A 20,582-nucleotide genomic window follows, 5' to 3' on the forward strand; every position below is an offset into this window, starting at 1 on the left:
AGCACTGTAGGTGCGCGAGACAAGTTTACCAGCATCATAGCATAAGTATCATTGACATGTTCCTTGCCATTTTAAACAACATTACATTATACTAATTACCTGACCCAGCAGGTGCTGTTGCAAGGCAAACTTTTCAAGACGAACAATAAAGTATGGACAGAAAGCACACATCCTAAATGTTTATTTTTTGTTGTTGCCTTCAGTGGGCTGTATCACATGGAAAGATAGCTACATTTTTACATTGGTTTACAGTCCACTTTTCCTAAATATCTAGCTGTTCAATGTCACATTTTACCGCAACTTGTATTATTTTTAAAACCCTTCCCCTCTTTCTGTTGAGTGTAAAGAAATATTGACAAGACATTAAATCCAGTAAATAATTTAGTCATGCGGGACACAATAATTTAAGTACTTTCACTTCTAGTATGACTAATTGTACAGCAAAGCCTTCACAACATTTACTTGATACTCATATATTAAAAGGACTGAAATTGAAAGGAATACATTACATGTACATTTACTAAGCACAGTCCTTCACAAATACAGAGTGCATGTTAGTCCAATGCAACACTGTTATGTCTGTTATCTACACTGTTATCTACTTCTATACTCTTAACAAATGCATAGAATGGTGTTTCACAGCGGCCATTGACATTTACCTGAATTCCATTGCACAGTACGTACTTAAAGATTTACTGTTAATACTAGTCATTGTGGTTCTTACTAACAAAACATAGCAGAAAAAAAACCCATCTCAACCACATTATTAGATGGTTGAGATATGAAATGAATAGGTGAACTTACATAGTAATAGCTTTGAAAAAAGGTCAATTGGTTTACATTTCCTCTAATCAAACATGAATATATTCTTATATCATCTAGCTTGTCAAATGTGCGGTTCTGGTTTACTGTCGCAATATAAATGAATGAGTTTCCAGGGCATAGATTCATGGGGTCAAATACCATAGTGATAAAATCCAATACAGGTCTTTGTCATATGGTATGTCATGTCCAATTGAGTGGTGGAAACCCACTGCCGGGTTCTGGTAACTGTTGTGGAACAGATGTGTGAAGTCATTCTGGTGCAGAAAGTTCCTCCTACAGGTAACTCATAACAGTTCCTTTCTTTCCAACCTGATGTGGCTCCAGTACGTAGAACCTGATCATGACCCTGTGGAATACAAGTTCACCGACAATTAGATTCATGTATTGAAAACCATATACAGAAGATCATGTGGCTATAATTTAAATCTACTAAATGCAATATTCTATTTAATGCAATATAAAGTCAATACATACTTTGAATGCTATATGGTGTTGCAAGATCTCCTGTGCAACCCCTTACAAGCATAGGTAGTTAGGCTATAATCAATACCTCATGGTAGTAATAACCTAGACATATGTACTGTCCATAAATCCAGACACACCATGGCATAACAGATAACTACACATTTTCATCTGTTTCTTGAGTCAAAGTTGAGTTGGGCTTTAAAGAGTCTGCAGGCAGGCCGGGTACAGGAACTGACATACAGAGACACTCCATCTTTCAATCTGAGGTAAGGTATCATATGACATACTGCCCTTTATCCACACCAATGCAGAAATGCAAAATCCTCTTATCTTACGCATAAAACATATTTTTCTATCATTAGAACAGAGCCAAAACTCTGCAGTAGAGGATAGTACTAAGGTAAAATGAATGAATGATTTGTAGCATAGTCAGCTTCTAACCGGTTTTCAGTAAGTCCAAGTTCTCCTGTAAGGAAAGGGAAGATATTGGCACTGTGTTCCTTGTTCTTCTCAGCAGTGTCAGTGACACCGATGGCGGACACGGACAGTATCACGCAAGGAGCACAAGTTCCACCCATGAGCATTGGCAGTCCTGGTTTCACCACCAACATCATTCTCTGCATGGAAAACAGACAACATAAAATACACACAAGCACCATTTTTGAATAGAATTAGCTAGCTAAGCTATATCTAAGTATTTAAATATGGACACTGGAGTTAAAACCTTGATAGCCGCTAACTATAGTGCCTTCAGAAAGTATTCACACCCTTGACTTTTTCCACATTTTGTTGTGTTACACCCTGAAATTAAAATAGATTAAGTTGAGATTTTGTGCCACTGGCCTACACACAACACCCCCTGATGTCAAAGTGGAATTATGTTTTTAGACATTTTTACTAGTATTCAACCCCTTTGTTACGGCATGCCTAAATAAGTACAGGAGTAAAAATGTGTTTAACAAGTCATATAATAAGTTGAATGGACTCACTGTGTGCAGTAAGTGTTTAAAATTATTTTTGAATGACTACCTTATCTCTGTACCCCACAATTACCTCTAAGTTCCCTCATCTCTAGGAGCCAGAACACATCTCCTTCCTATATGATGGCTGTGTGGTCCCATGGTGTTTATATTTGCGCACTATTGTTTGTACAGGCATTTGGAAATTGCTCTCAAGGATGAACCAGACTTCTGGAGGTCTACAATGTTTTTCCTGAGGTCTTGGCTGATTTCTTTTGATTTTCCCATGCTGTCAAGCAAAGAGGCACTGAGTTTGAAGGTTGGCCTTGAAATACATTCACAGGTACACCTCCAATTTACTCAAATGATGTCAAGTAGCCTATCAGAAGCTTCTAAAGCCATGACATTTTCTAGAATTGTCCAAGCTGTTTTAAGGCACAGGCAACTTAGTGTCCGTAAACTTCTGACCCACTGGAATTGTGATACGGTGCATTATAAGTGAAATAATCTGTAAACAATTGTTGAAAAAATGACTAGTGGTTAGAGCGTTGGACTAGTGACCGGAAGGATGCAAGTTCAAATCCCAGAGCTGACAAGGTACAAATCTGTCGTTCTGCCCCTGAACAGGCAGTTAACCCACTGTTCCTAGCCAGTCATTGAAAATAAGAATTTGTTCTAAACTGACTTGCCTGGTTAAATAAAGGTTAAATAAAAAAATACATGTTTTTGTGTCATGCACAAAGTAGATGTCCTAACCGACATGCCAAAACTATTAAACTAACTATGCCAAGACTATTAAAATTGTCATTTTAATCCATAGAGCCGTGAAGGAGAAGCTCGTCGGATGTTGATCTCTTCTCGGCTGGGTCCTCAGTTAACAAGAAATTTGTGGAGTGGTTGAACAATTAGTTTTAATGACTCCAACCTAAATGTATGTAAACTTCCGACTTCAACTGTGTGTGTGTGTATATATATATATATATACACTGCTCAAAAAAATAAAGGGAACACTAAAATAACACATCCTAGATCTGAATGAATGAAATATTCTTATTGAATACTTTTTTCAATGGAAATTATCAATGGAAATCAAATTTATCAACCCATGGAGGTCTGGATTTGGAGTCACACTCAAAATTAAAGTGGAAAACCACACTACAGGCTGATCCAACTTTGATGTAATGTCCTTAAAACAAGTCAAAATGAGGCTCAGTAGTGTGTGTGGCCTCCACGTGCCTGTATGACCTCCCTACAATGCCTGGGCATGCTCCTGATGAGGTGGCGTGAGGGATCTCCACCCAGACCTGGACCAAAGCATTCGCCAACTCCTGGACAGTCTGTGGTTCAACGTGGCGTTGGTGGATGGAGCGAGACATGATGCCCCAGATGTGCTCAATTGGATTCAGTTCTGGGGAACGGGCGGGCCAGTCCATAGCATCAATGCCTTCCTCTTGCAGGAACTGCTGACACACTCCAGCCACATGAGGTCTAGCATTGTCTTGCATTTGGAGGAAACCAGGGCCAACCGCACCAGCATATGGTCTCACAAGGGGTCTGAGGATCTCATCTCGGTACCTAATGGCAGTCAGGCTACCTCTGGCGAGCACATGGAGGGCTGTGCGGCTCCCCAAAGAAATGCCACCCCACACCATGACTGACCCACCGCCAAACCAGTCATGCTGGAGGATGTTGCAGGCAGCAGAACGTTCTACACGGCGTCTCCAGACTCTGTCACGTCTGTCATGTGCTCAGTGTGAACCTGCTTTCATCTGTGAAGAGCACAGGGTGCCAGTGGCAAATTTGCCAATCTTGGTGTTCTCTGTCAGATATCGACTAGCGACAAATCTAGCATTATTGGAGACTTTTGGAGACTCTGACGTGAAAGCACGTATCGTTCTTACTCTTCTCAACGAGCAGCGGGTGCTGCAGTGGGCCCCACCACAGCACCCCACCCCATAGCACTCGCAGGCGGCCCAGTCCTCACGCAGCAGTCCCTCCCAGCTGCAGTCATAGCAGGAGATGTTCACCCCGCGTCCAGACTGCAAATGAATTGCGCATGTGGGAAGTCGCCGCTGGCTTACATTCAGGGCGGGATGTAAATGTAAAAAATTTCTTTGTCTAAAATAAATCACTGCACAAAAATAAATCACTGCATTTGACTAACATAGCCTCAGTAACTTACTCACCTTGTCCACCGTGTGTGTGCCTCTCTGTGACATGAGCTAAACATCTAGCTGGCTAGCTTATCATGTCTCAGTCTAAACTATACACTCAAAAATACAGAAAGGAGTGGGAATCAAACCCTGAATTCAAAGGCTGGTTGAAGCCGTTTATTAGAGATGATACACGGGCATACTGCCTGTATTGTAAGGCTGATTTCTACGCCAAACAGTGATGTAAAAAAAAACACATGACAACTCAAAAACATACTCAAAAGGCAAAGCCTTGTAACAGTTCCACCCAAAACAAGCTGCCATTTCTGGTTTAAAAACATTTACTCTGCAAAAAAGGCTGAGGCCACCAAGGCATTAGCTATCTCTGAACACTGTTCCATGCTGGTATGTGATCACATTGGAGCATGTAGAGCTGCTTTCTCAGACTCCACTGCTGCTACCCACTTCAAAATGCACAGGACAAAGTGCACAGAAATGATTAATGGTGTTCTAGCACCAACATACTTTATGAAAAAGTTGGTTGCAGATGTGGGTGAGCAGAGTTTCAGCCTCCTCCTCGATGAGTCCACGGATGTGGGTGACCAGCGTTTCAGCCTCCTCCTCGATGAGTCCACAGATGTAAGTGTTTCTAAGTACCTGGGAGTTGTGATAAGGTACTTTAGTGACACCAAGCAGACAATTCTATCAACATTTCTGGAGCTTGTTGAGTTGGAGGGAGGAGATGCCAAATCTATATCCCTGTGCGGTTGTGGCTTTCCTCGAGAAGTGTAGTCTTAAAAAAGAGAAACTCCTGGGGATAGGGACTGACAATGCCTCTTATGACGGGGGATTGACAATGGGGTCCATAAAGTGCTGAAGGAGGAGTATGGCCTCAAATATCTGGTTCTTATTCGCTGTGTGTGCCACTCTACAGCTTGCTGTAAGTCATGCTTCCAATGACATCATCCCCGTAGTGTGGAGTACTTGGTATGAGAGACTTATAACTGGTTGTCAGTGTCTCCAAAGTGCAGGGAGGCCTACAAGGCCAAATATGAGACCATCAACTGTGGGGAGAAACCTTTTTGGCAATCAGCTGCTTACTCATTATAGTCAGCTCCGTCAGTTGCTGAACCTGCCATAGAGAGCCTGGACCAAAATGACGATGATCCACTCTTTCTGTGAGGGGGGTCTGGGGAAAAAAAAGACAATTAACCTGAATTAGGGCAGACTAGTTACCATCTTTTTCTCACATTGCCATTGACAGTTTTTTCTATTGTCTCTCGTTGGTCCATTTAGATGGTATACAACAAATATAAAAAATGTTATGGTTAAAAATGTTCATGTTTTACTGTGACTTGTTGTAGGCTCCTAAGTGGACCAAATGGTTAAAAAACAAACCAAATTAAGAAAACTAAACAAAAAAACGGAATAAAAAACAAAGTAACTCCCCCAGTGTCTCTTTTGGGTCACTTTTGTCGGTCCCAAGCCCGGATAAAGGAGGAGGGTTGGAATTGTGACATAAAAAAACAAGAATCGACAGAAGAAACTTCATTTGTAGTTCTAAACATATTTAGGGTGTTTTTGACTCACTTTTTGTCTCTCCCACGATGTTATTTCTCTCTCCTACAGGCCCATCACAATTACATGCACATGGCCAATTATGCAAATTAGGCAATGACGTCCTTTAGCGACTTCTAGGACAGCCAATAGCTACTGTCCTTACTGAGGAGTTGGCAACATTGCAAACGCTCAGTATGAAAGTTAACACGCATTGCTTGCGATACGATTTTGGCAATATAAGGAACATATCGGCGAGAAATAACTTTCTAAAAACAAAAAAGGTTAAATGCACACCTTTATAGAGTTAGTGTTCGCACACGGACATTATTTTGCAGCGCTTGTTGACGGAAGACCGACAAGACAGAGGCGTCCACTTGCGCTAATAAGCGATCTTGCATGATCGAACAGCTGTGTGTAAGTGTAACTATGGAGGAAGTGTAGCAGAAGCCTTGTTCATCAGCTCGATGCACACAGCCGTATGGATATGTGCAAACCATGCTAAAGAGTAAGTGTTTTTTTTTAAAGATTTCTCGCTTATATGAAAGACAAGTTCCATGTTTCGTGAAAAGTATTGCACGCAATTATTATTTACGTTTCCAAATGTTAACAGAGCGTTGGGATTGTAATTCACACTGGTCCCACTGGTAAGCGATGATTATAGCTGAGAACCCTTTGGATAAGGCCTTGAGTTCTCGTGAGCAAGGCTACAGCTAGCCCATTCAATACTGTAGACTGCAATGCTTGAGTTCGACAACTAGGCTACAGCTAGCTGACAGTAATCTCAACAATGCAATGTATCAAAGGCAGACATATGGAGTGAGGCAACTTAACTTCACTCAGTAACATTCTTGACGCAGTAGCCTACTCACCTCTTCGGGTTTCCCTAGAACATCGGCTGTTTTGGAGCACAGCTTTTTCAAGAAATCCTCAGAAAACGTACTCTCAGGTAAATTACTTTCTAAATCAATGAACGGCATGATGATTTTGTAAAGAGGTCGTTCTTTCAGATGAGAAGGCTAGGGAGGTCAATTTGCAGAAAATTTGACTTTGCTCCGGAAAGTACGTCTCTTCATTGGGGGGAAAAAGTACTTCCGTGTCACGGAATTTCGGAAATGTTCAAAATAAAAGTCCCCCACCAATAGCAAAACGTCTCAGTAACTTGAATGTATTCATGATATAGGAAAAATTGTCTAAACCTTAACAATGATTCATACTTTTTCATATTTAGGTGACATTTGCATTACATTTGAATTTTAAAATATGTTCTAAGGTCAAATATGGTAAGTGGAAACGCCTCCAATATGAATCACTGTATATTAGGCATAAGGTTAGCGGTGTGGTTAAGGGTAGTGGTACTATATGATTGTGATATAACCAATTAGATCCCAGGAACCTTCTACTGCATTTTTCAGAATGTCTGATTAGTCAGGAGACAATACAAACAACAAATCAAATTATTATTATTTTTATTTTGTATATATATTTTAAAGTCAGTGTTCAATCAGGGCCTCTGCCCAGCCTTGCCCTGCCGTGGCTTCGTCTCTGTTAACATGATTCAGTTTCCAGTACAGTAGCCTACTGTTACACTTTATTGTTGTTGATATGTTCAACTCATATTTCTGATTTGGAAGTTTATAATAAACAGCATTGGAGCTATTTTTGATAGTACATGAATGCTGCACGACTTTCCCAGTCAGTGTTCTGAACTTCTGAGAGCACATGAACACAGCAAAAATATATGTACACAATGATGTCATACATTACATATACCACGTGAATGCAATGACCAATAGAATGAGCGTATCCAAAGGAACGCCAGCAACCCTGGACAATAATATTGCAGCCCTTCAGAGACGCTCTGATCATATTTATTAGAGCGGAAATGATTGAATGCTATTTTGGTGATTAGGAATACATGTAGCTAGCACACTAGTTTTAAGGTTGTATGTGTCTAACCAGCAAGCCTGGCATGTTAATTTCGGAATTTAGTTAATGTTAGACCATTCCAGTCGCCATTTGGAGAGAAACCTCGAGCTGTTGGGTTAGTTGGCAAGATAACTGGATACAGTAACGCTGACCGCTAGCTACGGTTATGTGGGAGGATGGTGATAAAGGCTAGTTAGCTAAATGCATAACTAGCTAACTATAGTAGGCCAGTTCTCGTAACCTGATGCATACCGGTACCAGTCTATTGCTACGTGTTGAAAAATGCTAGGATGTTCAAAAATGTGTTCGGGTCAGGATTTATTGTAAGAACCGCGCACGTTATCCTGACATGGGTAATAACACTGATACTCTTCCTACATGATACAGGTAAGTGCACTGAAATTAAATTCATTTTCAGATGCCAGTATCCGTTGCACGGCTGTAATGCATAGATGGCATATGCATTATTACACTGTAATGCATACCATCAAACCACACGTCCACTTATCACCAAATATGGTGTTGTGGGGAAGTCCAGTGCCATTGCGTGGAGGAAAGTGGGAGAATGGAGCTAGATGAAACTTGGCTGACAATCTGCTGTAATTTCTCATCAATAAAATTTGATATCAGTACAGTTTCCCAAAACTAGAATCTGTTAAATAAAGAATCTGTTAAATAAAATAAAATGAAGTGTTGAGTAAAAAATACATAAATAAGAAATAAATGTAACAAATAATTAAAGGTACCGGTAGAGTCAATCAATGTGCGGGGGTACCAGTTAGTCGAGGTAATATGTACATGTAGGTAGATTTAAAGTGACTATGCATGGGGGGGGGGGGTAGTCTGGGTAGCCATTTGATGAGAGGGAGGTGTTTAGTCCCAGGGTCCTTAGCTTAGTGATGAGCTTTGAACTCTGAGCTGTATTCAATGAACAGCATCACATAGGTGTTCCTTTTGTCCACGTGGGAAAGGGCTGTTACGAACAGAGTGCGTGCTAAGTTTTGTAGACTTAACCCTTTGCCAAATTTGCTTTGTGTGGAAGGAGTGCGACAGCGAAATTAGTTATTGCACAGGCGCACTTTTCAGAGTATCTGTGCCCTAAGTACATGCTAAAATGCGGCAATTGGATCTTTATAGCTTGTGCGTGGCTCTGCCCAACTCCTTGCTTGTTTTGCCCGCTGTGCTTTATTTGCTCCCTTTGGAAACAATGATTTTATCACAGTGCCACCAACATGATCAACAAAGCAGCCAATTAGGTAGCTGATAAAAGTAGCTAAGGTCTTTAGTCCAACTGTCTTGACCAATAATCTCATAAGCCACAGTCTAAGATAAGACTATACTCCAATTAAGGAAATGTACTCATTTTTTATTTTTTTTACCTTTTATTTAATTAGGTAAGTCTGTTAAGAAGAAATTCTTATTTTCAATAACTGGTCTAGGAACAGTGGGTTAACTGCCTTGTTCAGGGGCCGAACGACAGATTTTTACCTTGTCTGCTCGGGGATTCGATCTTGCGACCTTTCGGTTATAAATACAACTACCTTACATTTATCGTATCTTAGGACCAATTACTCTCTGCTGGCATAGACCTAGTAAGCCTTTGCCTGATCCTGTATAGCTTGGTATGTCATTCCTAGAGCACTTCATGCAGTGTCACAGAAAGCAATTGCTATTTGCAAGTGAAAATGTCATTGGATGCATAGGCTCCATTATTAACCTTTTGGTGGCCATTTATTTGATCGTATTTCATTATCCAACATTTTAGTAGTAGCTACTAGTTAGTAAACATTGCTAAGTTATTCTTGTTTTGCAGACCTGAGGAAGCAAGAGGAGAGGGGAGAGCTCATCCAACCTGTGCTCTTTGTCTTGCTGGTCCTTGTGTCTGTGTTGCTGTACTTTGCTGTCTCACTCATGGATCCTGGCTTTGTCCTATCTGACGGTAGTGACTTACAGGTGCGTCAAACCACGTTTTGCTTACTTCACAACACACGAACACAGTAATGCATATCAATGCTCAGGAAAGGCATTACAGCTATATAAACCGATGCACTTGTACTGCATTTTTAGTTCACCCTTGGCATCGCTGAGGAGACGCAGGATATGATTCCCCCAACAACCAAGTCTCTGCGACAGCGGCGCTGTGGTCATTGTCTGCTCCAGGTATGGAGTGGGCTACTGTAGTATTTATTTATGTTCAGATTTATTTGCTGTCTTTAACCTTTATTTATCCAGTGTAAACCCATTGAGACCAGCGTCTCATTTACAAGGGTGCCCTGGGAACAATACATTAACATGATCAGTCTCAATACAATACTATACATTTTCAATTACACATTACAAGTCAAATTCAAAAGCGACAGATAACATGTATATGCGCTAGGGGCACAATAACTAAAAGCTTCCTGGACTCTGGAGACCCGCGGAACCTCTAAAAACTTGAGAGGCGAGTCTGATGGTGGGTTGCTTTCCAATTAAAAAGTGAGGTGAAGTGGTATGAGAGTTTCTGGAGAACTGCTTTATATACAAATAGTAGCTGATGTTGGGCCCTTCTGGTAGTCACAAAGCCAAGCTGATGACATTACATAAAAGGCAATGATGTGTACTAAAATTGTCTCCAGTGATAAGATAGAGGCTGAATCTAAAGGTTTTTAAAACAGAGGCTGCTGCATGCATGTAGATTACATCACCATAGTCAAGTACTGGCAGGAGTGATGCTTGAACAGTTTTCCTCCTGTTTTCAAAAGTACGGCAGCATTTTTTTTCTATAAAGGAAACTGATTGTAATTCTCAGCTTCTTTGTTAGTTTTTCAATGTGTGTTGTTTTGGAATTGTTAGCTAGATTACTTGTTGGTTATTACTGCATTGTCGGAACTAGAAGCACAAGCATTTCGCTACACTCGCACTAACATCTGCTAACCATGTGTATGTGACAAATAACATTTGATTTGATTTAAAAGACAGCTTATCATCAATGAGGGACTTGTTCAATTTGGCGTCCCTTCAAGGTGCAGTTACGCAGATGTTCTCCAACATTTAGCACTTATTTAATATTGGTGAGCGATTGTTGAATTTAATCAAAGCCCAAGCTGACGGTTGTTAATGGCCTGCTGCACTGAGGGGGCACAGGAATAAATAGCTGTCATCTGCATAGATATGTAGGCCCCAGTTATTATTATTATTCAGAGACAAACCAACATTATTCATGTAAATAGTGAATAGTAAAGGGCCTAGTATTGAGCCTTGTACACCTGTTTACATGTATATTTAGTGCGTATGTATTCCTGAGGTGACATTAGGAGGGATAATGTAATCCTAGTATGCTGACAGACACACCATCTGCTCTTACTCTGTTAAGAGATTCTCTCACTCAATTATGGTCATGGCAAGATAAGCTGCTGGCATATGATATGAGTACAGGTCAGTGGACTAGTTTATGACCAGAAAGAGCTTTCTGTAACTCCTCCTTCCCCCCTTTCCCATTCATGTGCCCAAACAGCAGCCAATGAGATCCAAGCACTGTCAGACCTGTCAGCACTGTGTGCGTCGCTACGACCACCACTGCCCCTGGATCGAGAACTGCGTGGGTGAGAGGAACCACCGCTGGTTCGTGCTCTACCTGGCTGTCCAGCTGTTGGTGCTGCTGTGGGGCCTCCACATGGCCTGGTAAGTGAAGATGGGTCTTCAGAGCCCATTCATACATAGTTGTGGTGACCCACAGGGTATGCAAGGCAGGGTTTACAAAAACATTTGCACACCCCGTGGGTCACCACAACCAGGATCGAAGATCTTGATGATTTTTGCTTGAATATATCATATGATGCACTGTTGTTTCAGAAGTGTGGCCAATCTCACTTGTTCTGTGACGCAGGTCGGGCTTCACCACGGCACCCACCTGGCAGCTGTGGCTGCGCGGCAATGGCGTGCTGCTTGGTACAGTGGCGGTGGTGGCGGTGCTCTCTCTCACCGTGCTCCTACTCCTGGGCTCCCACCTCTACCTAGTCTCCCTCAACACCACCACCTGGGAGTTCATGTCGCGCCACCGCATCTCCTACCTCAAGCACTGCGGCGTTGACGAGAACCCGTTTGACCGTGGTGCGCTGCGCAACCTCTGGGGCTTCTTCTGCAACTGGGGCGCCATAGTGTGGGAGCAGGTGTACTTCAGAGAGGGCAACGACCCCATCTGATTAGCAAACAAGCTAACTAACTCGTCTACTCAAGTTCTTCATTCCTTCCCTAGAATTGAGTTTACATCCTCCGTTCTAGAAGTATCTTTATATGAGACAGACATCCAAATGAACTATGAACTCCTCTCATTACTTCAGTTGAACTTGCAAAGTTCAGTTTAGTATGTAAGTGGATTTCAATGGAATTGAGCGCAATCCTGGTATTTATTTCAGTTGACTAGTGACATGATAAAAAAAACATTTGTCAGGAAGACAGGAAAAGTTTTACTGAAACAAATAGGTCAGATATTCAGTCTTGGTAAGAAAGGTAATTGCAGTGAGCCTGTGAATAGTAGCGCGAGTCTTAGTGTTGCTCTGTTGATTTCCTATCCTTCCAATTTACCATTGCCTTTGACAACCACTACACTCCCACCCACTCCAATACCTTCTTCTGTCCAAAGAATAATATCTAAGAGTGAAGAGTAAAAAATATCACTGAAGTATTAGGAATTTGAGCTAAGGAAGGGAACACATTTACAGAATAGATCAATAGATCACATAATTCCTTGACAGTTAGATTAACAGAAAGGCAATTCACGTGTGGCCTGTTTTTCTATTCCCTGAGTTTACTAAGCTATAACACGCTATAAGCTAACTGTTGTTATATACAGGATAAAGGTACTTTCATATACTGTTGTTGATGTAAAACTGTCTATACTTGAGAGCATGATTTGATTCCTTGTTGGTGTATTTTCCCCAATATTGACTCGGCATTGACAGAGGCTCTGTAGCGACCAAGTGGCTGATTGACTCAGTCAATCAAGTCTTTAGGCTGTGTTTAAACATGCAGTCTAATTCTGATCTTTTGCCCAATTATGGGCCAAAGATATGATCTGATTGGTCAGAAGACCAATTATTGGCAAAATATCAGAATTGGGTTACCTGTGTTTACACAGTCTTATATTTCCAGAAGCACATTCCTCTTAACCATTTGAGTATTTTTGCATATTGAAATATTGTTACGAATATCACATTTTCAATGCCTGGTTTACTGTAATAGTTTATTTGAATCTGTACAAAAAGGAATGTCAGGTTTTAAGGCTGCACTACAGCTCAAAGCTTCCTGGCAACAGGGTTAATATGAAGGCAAAGGTCAGCCATGTGTTGGCAAATTAATAAGTAACTAAAATGGTAATTCAGTTATCAATATATTTTTGGTAGTACCATGATCCATTGACAAATTATTGCACCTCTTATAAAATGGTAGTGAGGCATTTATTTGCAATTGTATTATCTATTACTGTATAGTAAAGGTGAAAAGCACACAATTTGCACCATCACCAGAGGTGGTTTGAAAAATGATCTGATCTTGGTTGAAACTCCAAACATGTTTAATCGTTCACTTAAATAATTTATTCTCACTTTTTCAATTGTCATACTATTTTTGTAAACAGGTTTATCGCTCTTGATGCAAATCAACCTTTTTGGAAAATAAAGAGTTTGCATGAGATTTTTACATCTAGTTTTTTGTAACTTTAGGAATAATCGTAGAGAACTTATTTGAAGGAGTGCAATGTTGTGTGTGTGTTCCCTAACTTAATCGTTAGCTTATTCTCTGTGCAATAGGAGAGCACAGAAAAACATGACAGAAATGAGCAATAATGGTAATATTGTCATCTTTTTATAGTATCAGAAAATCTTTCTGGCTCTTCCAGTAGAATTGAAAGATAAGTGATGTGATTTTATATACATTTGTTTGGTCTTGTAAGTGCTGATTTCAGTGTGAACTGTTTATGAACAAAGTAATTTATGCAATATTTTATTTTTAAGAAATTGTTTGAAATGCAGTAGACCTATCAATAAATTGAAATGTTTATTTCAGAAAAATGCTTCATAAGTCCAGTAGATATATTTATTAATTTACATTTCCTTCATGTTGTGTCAAGAAAAACATGCATGTCTCATCACCTCATCTCACCTCATCACCTCTCTTTCGTGTCGTCTGAGATTCCCAAAGATTGGAAAGCAGCTGCAGTCATCCCCCTCTTCAAAGGGGGGGACACTCTTGACCCAAATTGCTACAGACCTATATCTATCCTACCGTGCCTTTCTAAGGTCTTCGAAAGCCAAGTCAACAAACAGATTACCGACCATTTCGAATCTCACCATACCTTCTCTGCTATGCAATCCGGTTTCAGAGCTGGTCATGGGTGCACCTCAGCCACGCTCAAGGTCCTAAACGATATCTTAACCGCCATCGATAAGAAACATTACTGTGCAGCCGTATTCATTGATCTGGCCAAGGCTTTCGACTCTGTCAATCACCATATCCTCATCGGCAGACTCGACAGCCTTGGTTTCTCAAATGATTGCCTCGCCTGGTTCACCAACTACTTCTCTGATAGAGTTCAGTGTGTCAAATCGGAGGGTCTGCTGTCCAGACCTCTGGCAGTCTCTATGGGGGTGCCACAGGGTTCAATTCTTGGACCGACTCTCTTCTCTGTATACATCAATGAGGTCGCTCTTGCTGCTGGTGAATCCCTGATCCACCTCTACGCAGACGACACCATTCTGTATACTTCCGGCCCTTCTTTGGACACTGTGTTAACAACCCTCCAGGCAAGCTTCAATGCCATACAACTCTCCTTCCGTGGCCTCCAATTGCTCTTAAATACAAGTAAAACTAAATGCATGCTCTTCAACCGATCGCTACCTGCACCTACCCGCCTGTCCAACATCACTACTCTGGACGGCTCTGACTTAGAATACGTGGACAACTACAAATACTTAGGTGTCTGGTTAGACTGTAAACTCTCCTTCCAGACCCATATCAAACATCTCCAATCCAAAGTTAAATCTAGAATTGGCTTCCTATTTCGCAACAAAGCATCCTTCACTCATGCTGCCAAACATACCCTTGTAAAACTGACCATCCTACCAATCCTCGACTTTGGCGATGTCATTTACAAAATAGCCTCCAATACCCTACTCAACAAATTGGATGCAGTCTATCACAGTGCAATCCGTTTTATCACCAAAGCCCCATATACTACCCACCATTGCGACCTGTACGCTCTCGTTGGCTGGCCCTCGCTTCATACTCGTCGCCAAACCCACTGGCTCCATGTCATCTACAAGACCCTGCTAGGTAAAGTCCCCCCTTATCTCAGCTCGCTGGTCACCATAGCATCTCCCACCTGTAGCACACGCTCCAGCAGGTATATCTCTCTAGTCACCCCCAAAACCAATTCTTTCTTTGGCCGCCTCTCCTTCCAGTTCTCTGCTGCCAATGACTGGAACGAACTACAAAAATCTCTGAAACTGGAAACACTTATCTCCCTCACTAGCTTTAAGCACCAACTGTCAGAGCAGCTCACAGATTACTGCACCTGTACATAGCCCACCTATAATTTAGCCCAAACAACTACCTCTTTCCCAACTGTATTTAATTTTAATTTATTTATTTATTTTGCTCCTTTGCACCCCATTATTTTTTATTTCTACTTTGCACATTCTTCCATTGCAAAACTACCATTCCAGTATTTTACTTGCTATATTGTATTTGCTCACATTGTATATAGACTTGTTTATACTGCATTATTGACTGTATGTTTGTTTTTACTCCATGTGTAACTCTGTGTCGTTTTATCTGTCGAACTGCTTTGCTTTATCTTGGCCAGGTCGCAATTGTAAATGAGAACTTGTTCTCAACTTGCCTACCTGGTTAAATAAAGGTTAAATAAATAAATAAATCTCTAGACACAATAGTATTTTTTCCCCATTGTATTGCACAGCATATTTATTTTAGTAGCAAAGCATTCATATTCATGACTGGAATGGAATGAAAATGACTCCCTAGGAATACTTAAACTGTATAATTCTTAACTTACAATTTTTTGTCTTTTAGAAAAGGTGTTTCAATGGCCCAAAGCAGCCCAAGATGGACCCATGGAATACGTTGATTACACAGCAGCACAATGCACATCAAAGGGTTTTAAATCTTCAGGGACTGTTTCCTCCATGAAGATGACATTCCTGTATTCCTAGGCCAGTGTACAGCGATTCAATTTGGATTCCCAGGCTAAATATACAGACATCAGAAGCTATAATCTGTGTTAGTAATTGGATAGAGCCAAGACCGTAATAGGGTTACAATACATGTAAAAACATCATTTACAGTAAAGGTTCTTATGATTGGAAGTGTAGTGTTATGAAGCGCTGGTCTGTCCAATATCCTTTGGATTAGAACTCATTTAAAAGCTCATTATTGCACTGGTGCCAATGTTTGAAACAAATCAAATTTATTTATATAGCCCTTCGTACATCAGCTGATATCTCAAAGTGCTGTACAGAAACCCAGCCTAAAACCCCAAACAGCAAGCAATGCAGGTGTAGAAGCACGGTGGCTAGGAAAAACTCCCTAGAAAGGCCAATACCTAGGAAGAAACCTAGAGAGGAACCAGGCTATGTGGGGTGGCCAGTCCTCTTCTGGCTGTGCCGGGTGGAGATTATAACAGAACATGGCCAAGATGTTCAAATGTTCATAAATGACCAGCATGGTCGAATAATAATAAGGCAGAACAGTTGAAACTGGAGCAGCAGCACAGTCAGGTGGAAGTTGAAACTGGAGCAGCAGCATGGCCAGGTGGACTGGGGACAGCAAGGAGTCATCATGTCAGGTAGTCCTGGGGCATGGTCCTAGGGCTCAGGTCCTCCGCGAGAGAGAAAGAAAGAGAGAAGGAGAGAATTAGAGAACGCACACTTAGATTCACACAGGACACCGAATAGGACAGGAGAAGTACTCCAGATATAACAAACTGACCCCAGCCCCCCGACACAAACTACTGCAGCATAAATACTGGAGGCTGAGACAGGAGGGGTCAGGAGACACTGTGGCCCCATCCGAGGACACCCCCGGACAGGGCCAAACAGGAAGGATATAACCCCACCCACTTTGCCAAAGCACAGCCCCCACACCACAAAGCACTCTTAGTTTCACAAATGAATAAGAAAGTGCAGCAAATGACAATTCGTGTTGTCACAGTAACAAAACAGTGGCATGTCGGCAATATAGAGTTGACAAAAACAAGGCAAAACTAGATTAGTCAATATTGACCACCAACATTCAAATATAGACACTGACAAATAGATCTGAACAAGGCAGAGAGAAACAGAAGACCGTTTTCAGAGTGGCTGACACTCCCATGGATGAGGAGTCCCCTCTCTACAGCTCAGTGTAACTGACTGGGGTCTCATCGGCAGGCCGAGTTCTGATAGGCTGTAGAGGTTCAGGTGGAGTGCTCATCATCACCCACAGAACATTAATGGCCCTGAGGAGAGATGACAAGCCCAAGAGAACACAGTGGCCTATCTGGTCAGTACTTATTCAGCCACAGGTAGCTGTTTGCCACAGTGAAGTAAAGGAACCAGCTTCAGTGGAGCAGCAACCATTTTGGATTTTAGTCCTGGCCGTCATTGTATACATGTGTATGTTTAAGGTCAGGGCAGCGAGGAGAAGTCAGTCGACAGAGATCTCCTGTTGGTCGGCAGTGAGGAAGGAGGGTGTCTGTGGGGGTGGGGGGGAGAGTTACTGATCTGTGGGAAGAACGGGGGAACGGGGGAACCACTTTTTTTGTGAAGCAAAGCCTTCCAGTCTCTGGGATGAACAAAAGTATACATCAAATTATTATACATTTCATTGGATGATTGCCTTCGTTTCAACATTGTAGGAAAGTTGGCAAAGGCGCTACAACAACAATCTTGGTGCTGCTCAACTGAAATGAAAATGACCCACAGGCCACAAATGAGGCCAGTTTTTACCTGGAAGTACCTGTGTTTCTTGACCTCGTTGGGCACGGCTCTCCTGATCCCAGCCTCCTTTCTGGGTTTTTCAGTAGTAGCTGCAGCACAATACGAAAGTCTGGCTCAGTATTCATCCCACTATACATCTTTGTATATGATTTCCACACAGTTTTCATTTTCTGTATTTGCAATGCAGCTTGTTGTTGATTCAGACTGTGTAAGGAGGCAGTATTCTGTACAAGGCAGTATACCGAGAGGATGGCCCACATACCTTTTGGATGATGGAGACTCTGGGGAGAGGAACCTCGGATAGCGCACTTCATCATTTACTATGCTGTCAAACACCTCATCGTCACCAGGGAAGGGAGACTGCCACAGATGAGAAGAGAGAGAGACGCCATTGCAATGAAAGTCCAAACAACCTCATTCCTATCATGATACCAGACGAAAACATCTTCATTCATACAAGACCAAAAATCCTTATTCAACCAAGAACAAACATCAGAATAAAACTTAATGGGTTCATCATATGAGTGGATATTGTGAGCCAACTGACCAGAAAGATCATTTATGTTTCTCGATTCATTTCTCTGGTCCAAACATCTAAATTCAACCGAGACCTACAACTCAAAATACTTGGTTGGTTCACCATAGGAGTGGACCTTGTGAGCCTACTAATTGGAGACATCCTCTAGGTATTTCTATTCTACTGACCTGCCAGCATCTCATAGAAGACGATACACCACAGAGCTAAACAGGACACATATGGCCCGCCACCACCAGTTTGATTTCTCTGCTATAGGTTATTTTATTAATCTCTCTGCTACCGACCTCTCCCACCAGCATCTCGTAGATGAGGACACCCAGGCCCCACCAGTCCACACAGCGGGTGTAGTAGTTGTCCGTCAGCACCTCCGGGGCCAGGAACTCTGGTGTGCCACAGAATGTGGCGGTGCGATCTCCGTAACCCATACCTGCAGATACACACAGGGAAAATGTTCTCATATTCAGCCGGACCGACCGCGCCCCCTGCCACGCCCATCACCTAAGACCTTACTTCGTGCAGCAAGCTTGACACTGTTGTCCCACTTTCAATAATGAGGTGTTCCTTAGTCCAGGGCTAAAAGCGAATAACTTTAAATTAAAGAGCAACATAAATCATTGATTAATAACACTGAATGTTCATTTAATAAACCAAGTGAGTGGGTGGGACAGTGGGTCTCAAAGGGAATGTCCCAGAAGCCATAACCATAATGTACCGTACCTTTCTTGCACAATCCAAAGTCTGCTATCCTCACATAGCCATCTGCTTCCATCAACAGGCTGTCTAGCTTCAGATCCCTGAGAGAGAGAAGAAGAGATCACTGGATGAAATTAGAAAAATAATGACTGACAGGCAGGTTATTAGGTGTGTGAAGGCAAAGGGCTGGAAAACAGCACTGAGATAGTTTACCGGTAAGTAAGGTATCTTGTTCTGGTGCAGAAACTCTAGTCCCAGCAGCACGCACGAGGCATAGAACCTAAACAGGGCACAAAATGGCACACATATAATGGTGAGTTTTGATGTATCACCAACTCTAAAGTTTGAAGGAGAATTAGACAAGCCTGCATTAACCATTTGTAGTCACTCACTGGTACATGTTTAAAGTGCCTGTAGATAGTATACACAACACTTGCAATATTTGCATATTTTGTTGCCTTACAGACTGGAATTGCAATGCTAGTAGGTCATGAGGTCTCCCCCGGGGGAGTACTCCATCACAAAGCACACATGCTGTCATAATGGGGCCTGTGTGTTGTTTAAGGCTTACTGAGCTCTGTCTCTCAGTGAAGATGTTGATGTGTATGTAGGTCATGAGGTCTCCCCCGGGGGAGTACTCCATCACAAAGCACACATGGTCCGCCGTCTGGAAGCAGCCATGCGTATTCACCAGGAAGGGATGGTGGGAGGAGTTGATCGTCTCAAACTAAAATCACAGAAATGCACACGAACAAACACACACGAAAGAGCAAACACATAATAATAGTATATTTCAGGTGGAATGCAACTGCTAGTGTCGTTCAAATCCAGTTCCCTCAACATGTGTTATGTCTAAATTCACTCACGGTTCGCTCTCACCTGTCCATTTCATCACGTCTCCTTTCTTCAAGGCCTTGATGGCATACCATTTCAAAATCAAATCAAATTTTATTAGTAAGATGCGCCAAATACAACCTTACAGTGAAACGCTTACTTACAAGCCCTTAACCAACAAGGTAGTTTTAAGAAAATATCAACAAAAAAGTAATAGATAAAAATAACTATTAAAGAGCAGTAGTAAAATAACAATAGCGGGGCTATATACAGGGTATTACGGTACAGAGTCAATGTGGAGGCTATATACAGGGTGTTACGGTACAGAGTCAATGTGGAGGCTATATACAGGGTATTACGGTACAGAGTCAATGTGGAGGCTATATACAGGGTATTACGGTACAGAGTCAATGTGGAGGCTATATACAGGGTATTACGGTACAGAGTCAATGTGGAGGCTATATACAGGTTAATACGGTACAGAGTCAATGTGGAGGCTATATACAGGGTATTACGGTACAGAGTCAATGTGGAGGCTATATACAGGGTATTACGGTACAGAGTCAATGTGGAGGCTATATACAGGGTATTACGGTACAGAGTCAATGTGGAGGCTATATACAGGGTATTACGGTACAGAGTCAATGTGGAGGTT

The 20,582-nt window shown here is 41.8% G+C and overlaps 3 protein-coding genes across 10 annotated transcripts; 1 reads left to right on the top strand and 2 right to left on the bottom strand.

The window, feature by feature from the left end:
• Window positions 1-166: 166 nt before the first annotated feature.
• LOC109874039 (D-dopachrome decarboxylase-A) lies at window positions 167-7,052 on the bottom strand. 4 transcript variants are annotated; one of them, XM_020465781.2, is made up of 3 exons: window positions 6,832-7,052; window positions 1,732-1,907; window positions 167-1,171 (listed from the first exon to the last, which is right to left on the bottom strand). In XM_020465781.2, the coding sequence occupies exons 1-3, from the start codon at window positions 6,937-6,939 to the stop codon at window positions 1,099-1,101; spliced, it is 357 nt and encodes a 118-aa protein (XP_020321370.1). In that variant the 5' UTR covers window positions 6,940-7,052; the 3' UTR covers window positions 167-1,098. The 4 variants fall into 4 exon arrangements, 1 of the variants encoding a protein (XP_020321370.1); XR_002252660.2 differs by lacking the exons at window positions 167-1,171; window positions 1,732-1,907 and adding exons at window positions 4,553-5,059; window positions 5,504-5,591; XR_002252659.2 differs by lacking the exons at window positions 167-1,171; window positions 1,732-1,907 and adding an exon at window positions 4,553-5,591 and having other exon boundaries at window positions 6,832-7,050.
• On the top strand, window positions 6,120-13,873 carry LOC109874038 (probable palmitoyltransferase ZDHHC12). 2 transcript variants are annotated; one of them, XM_020465780.2, is made up of 5 exons: window positions 6,120-6,467; window positions 9,702-9,841; window positions 9,956-10,048; window positions 11,385-11,551; window positions 11,757-13,873. In XM_020465780.2, the coding sequence occupies exons 1-5, from the start codon at window positions 6,458-6,460 to the stop codon at window positions 12,070-12,072; spliced, it is 726 nt and encodes a 241-aa protein (XP_020321369.1). In that variant the 5' UTR covers window positions 6,120-6,457; the 3' UTR covers window positions 12,073-13,873. The 2 variants fall into 2 exon arrangements, with proteins under 2 accessions (XP_020321369.1, XP_020321367.1); XM_020465778.2 differs by lacking the exon at window positions 6,120-6,467 and adding an exon at window positions 7,764-8,275.
• A 1,946-nt stretch (window positions 13,874-15,819) lies between these two features.
• LOC109873541 (serine/threonine-protein kinase N1-like) lies at window positions 15,820-19,653 on the bottom strand. Of its 4 annotated transcripts, XR_004206130.1 has the most exons (7): window positions 19,486-19,591; window positions 19,307-19,373; window positions 19,118-19,194; window positions 18,685-18,827; window positions 18,125-18,222; window positions 17,872-17,951; window positions 15,820-17,381 (listed from the first exon to the last, which is right to left on the bottom strand). XR_004206130.1 is itself a non-coding variant. In XM_031808966.1 (6 exons), the coding sequence occupies exons 3-6, from the start codon at window positions 19,167-19,169 to the stop codon at window positions 17,942-17,944; spliced, it is 303 nt and encodes a 100-aa protein (XP_031664826.1). In that variant the 5' UTR covers window positions 19,170-19,194; window positions 19,307-19,373; window positions 19,557-19,653; the 3' UTR covers window positions 15,820-17,941. The 4 variants fall into 4 exon arrangements, 2 of the variants coding, with proteins under 2 accessions (XP_031664826.1, XP_031664825.1); XR_004206129.1 differs by having other exon boundaries at window positions 19,307-19,489; XM_031808966.1 differs by having other exon boundaries at window positions 15,820-17,951; window positions 19,557-19,653.
• Between the last annotated feature and the right edge of the window lie 929 nt (window positions 19,654-20,582).

This window comes from Oncorhynchus kisutch, linkage group LG29 (genome assembly GCF_002021735.2).
Source record: "Oncorhynchus kisutch isolate 150728-3 linkage group LG29, Okis_V2, whole genome shotgun sequence".
Taxonomy (NCBI): Eukaryota; Metazoa; Chordata; class Actinopteri; order Salmoniformes; family Salmonidae; genus Oncorhynchus; species Oncorhynchus kisutch.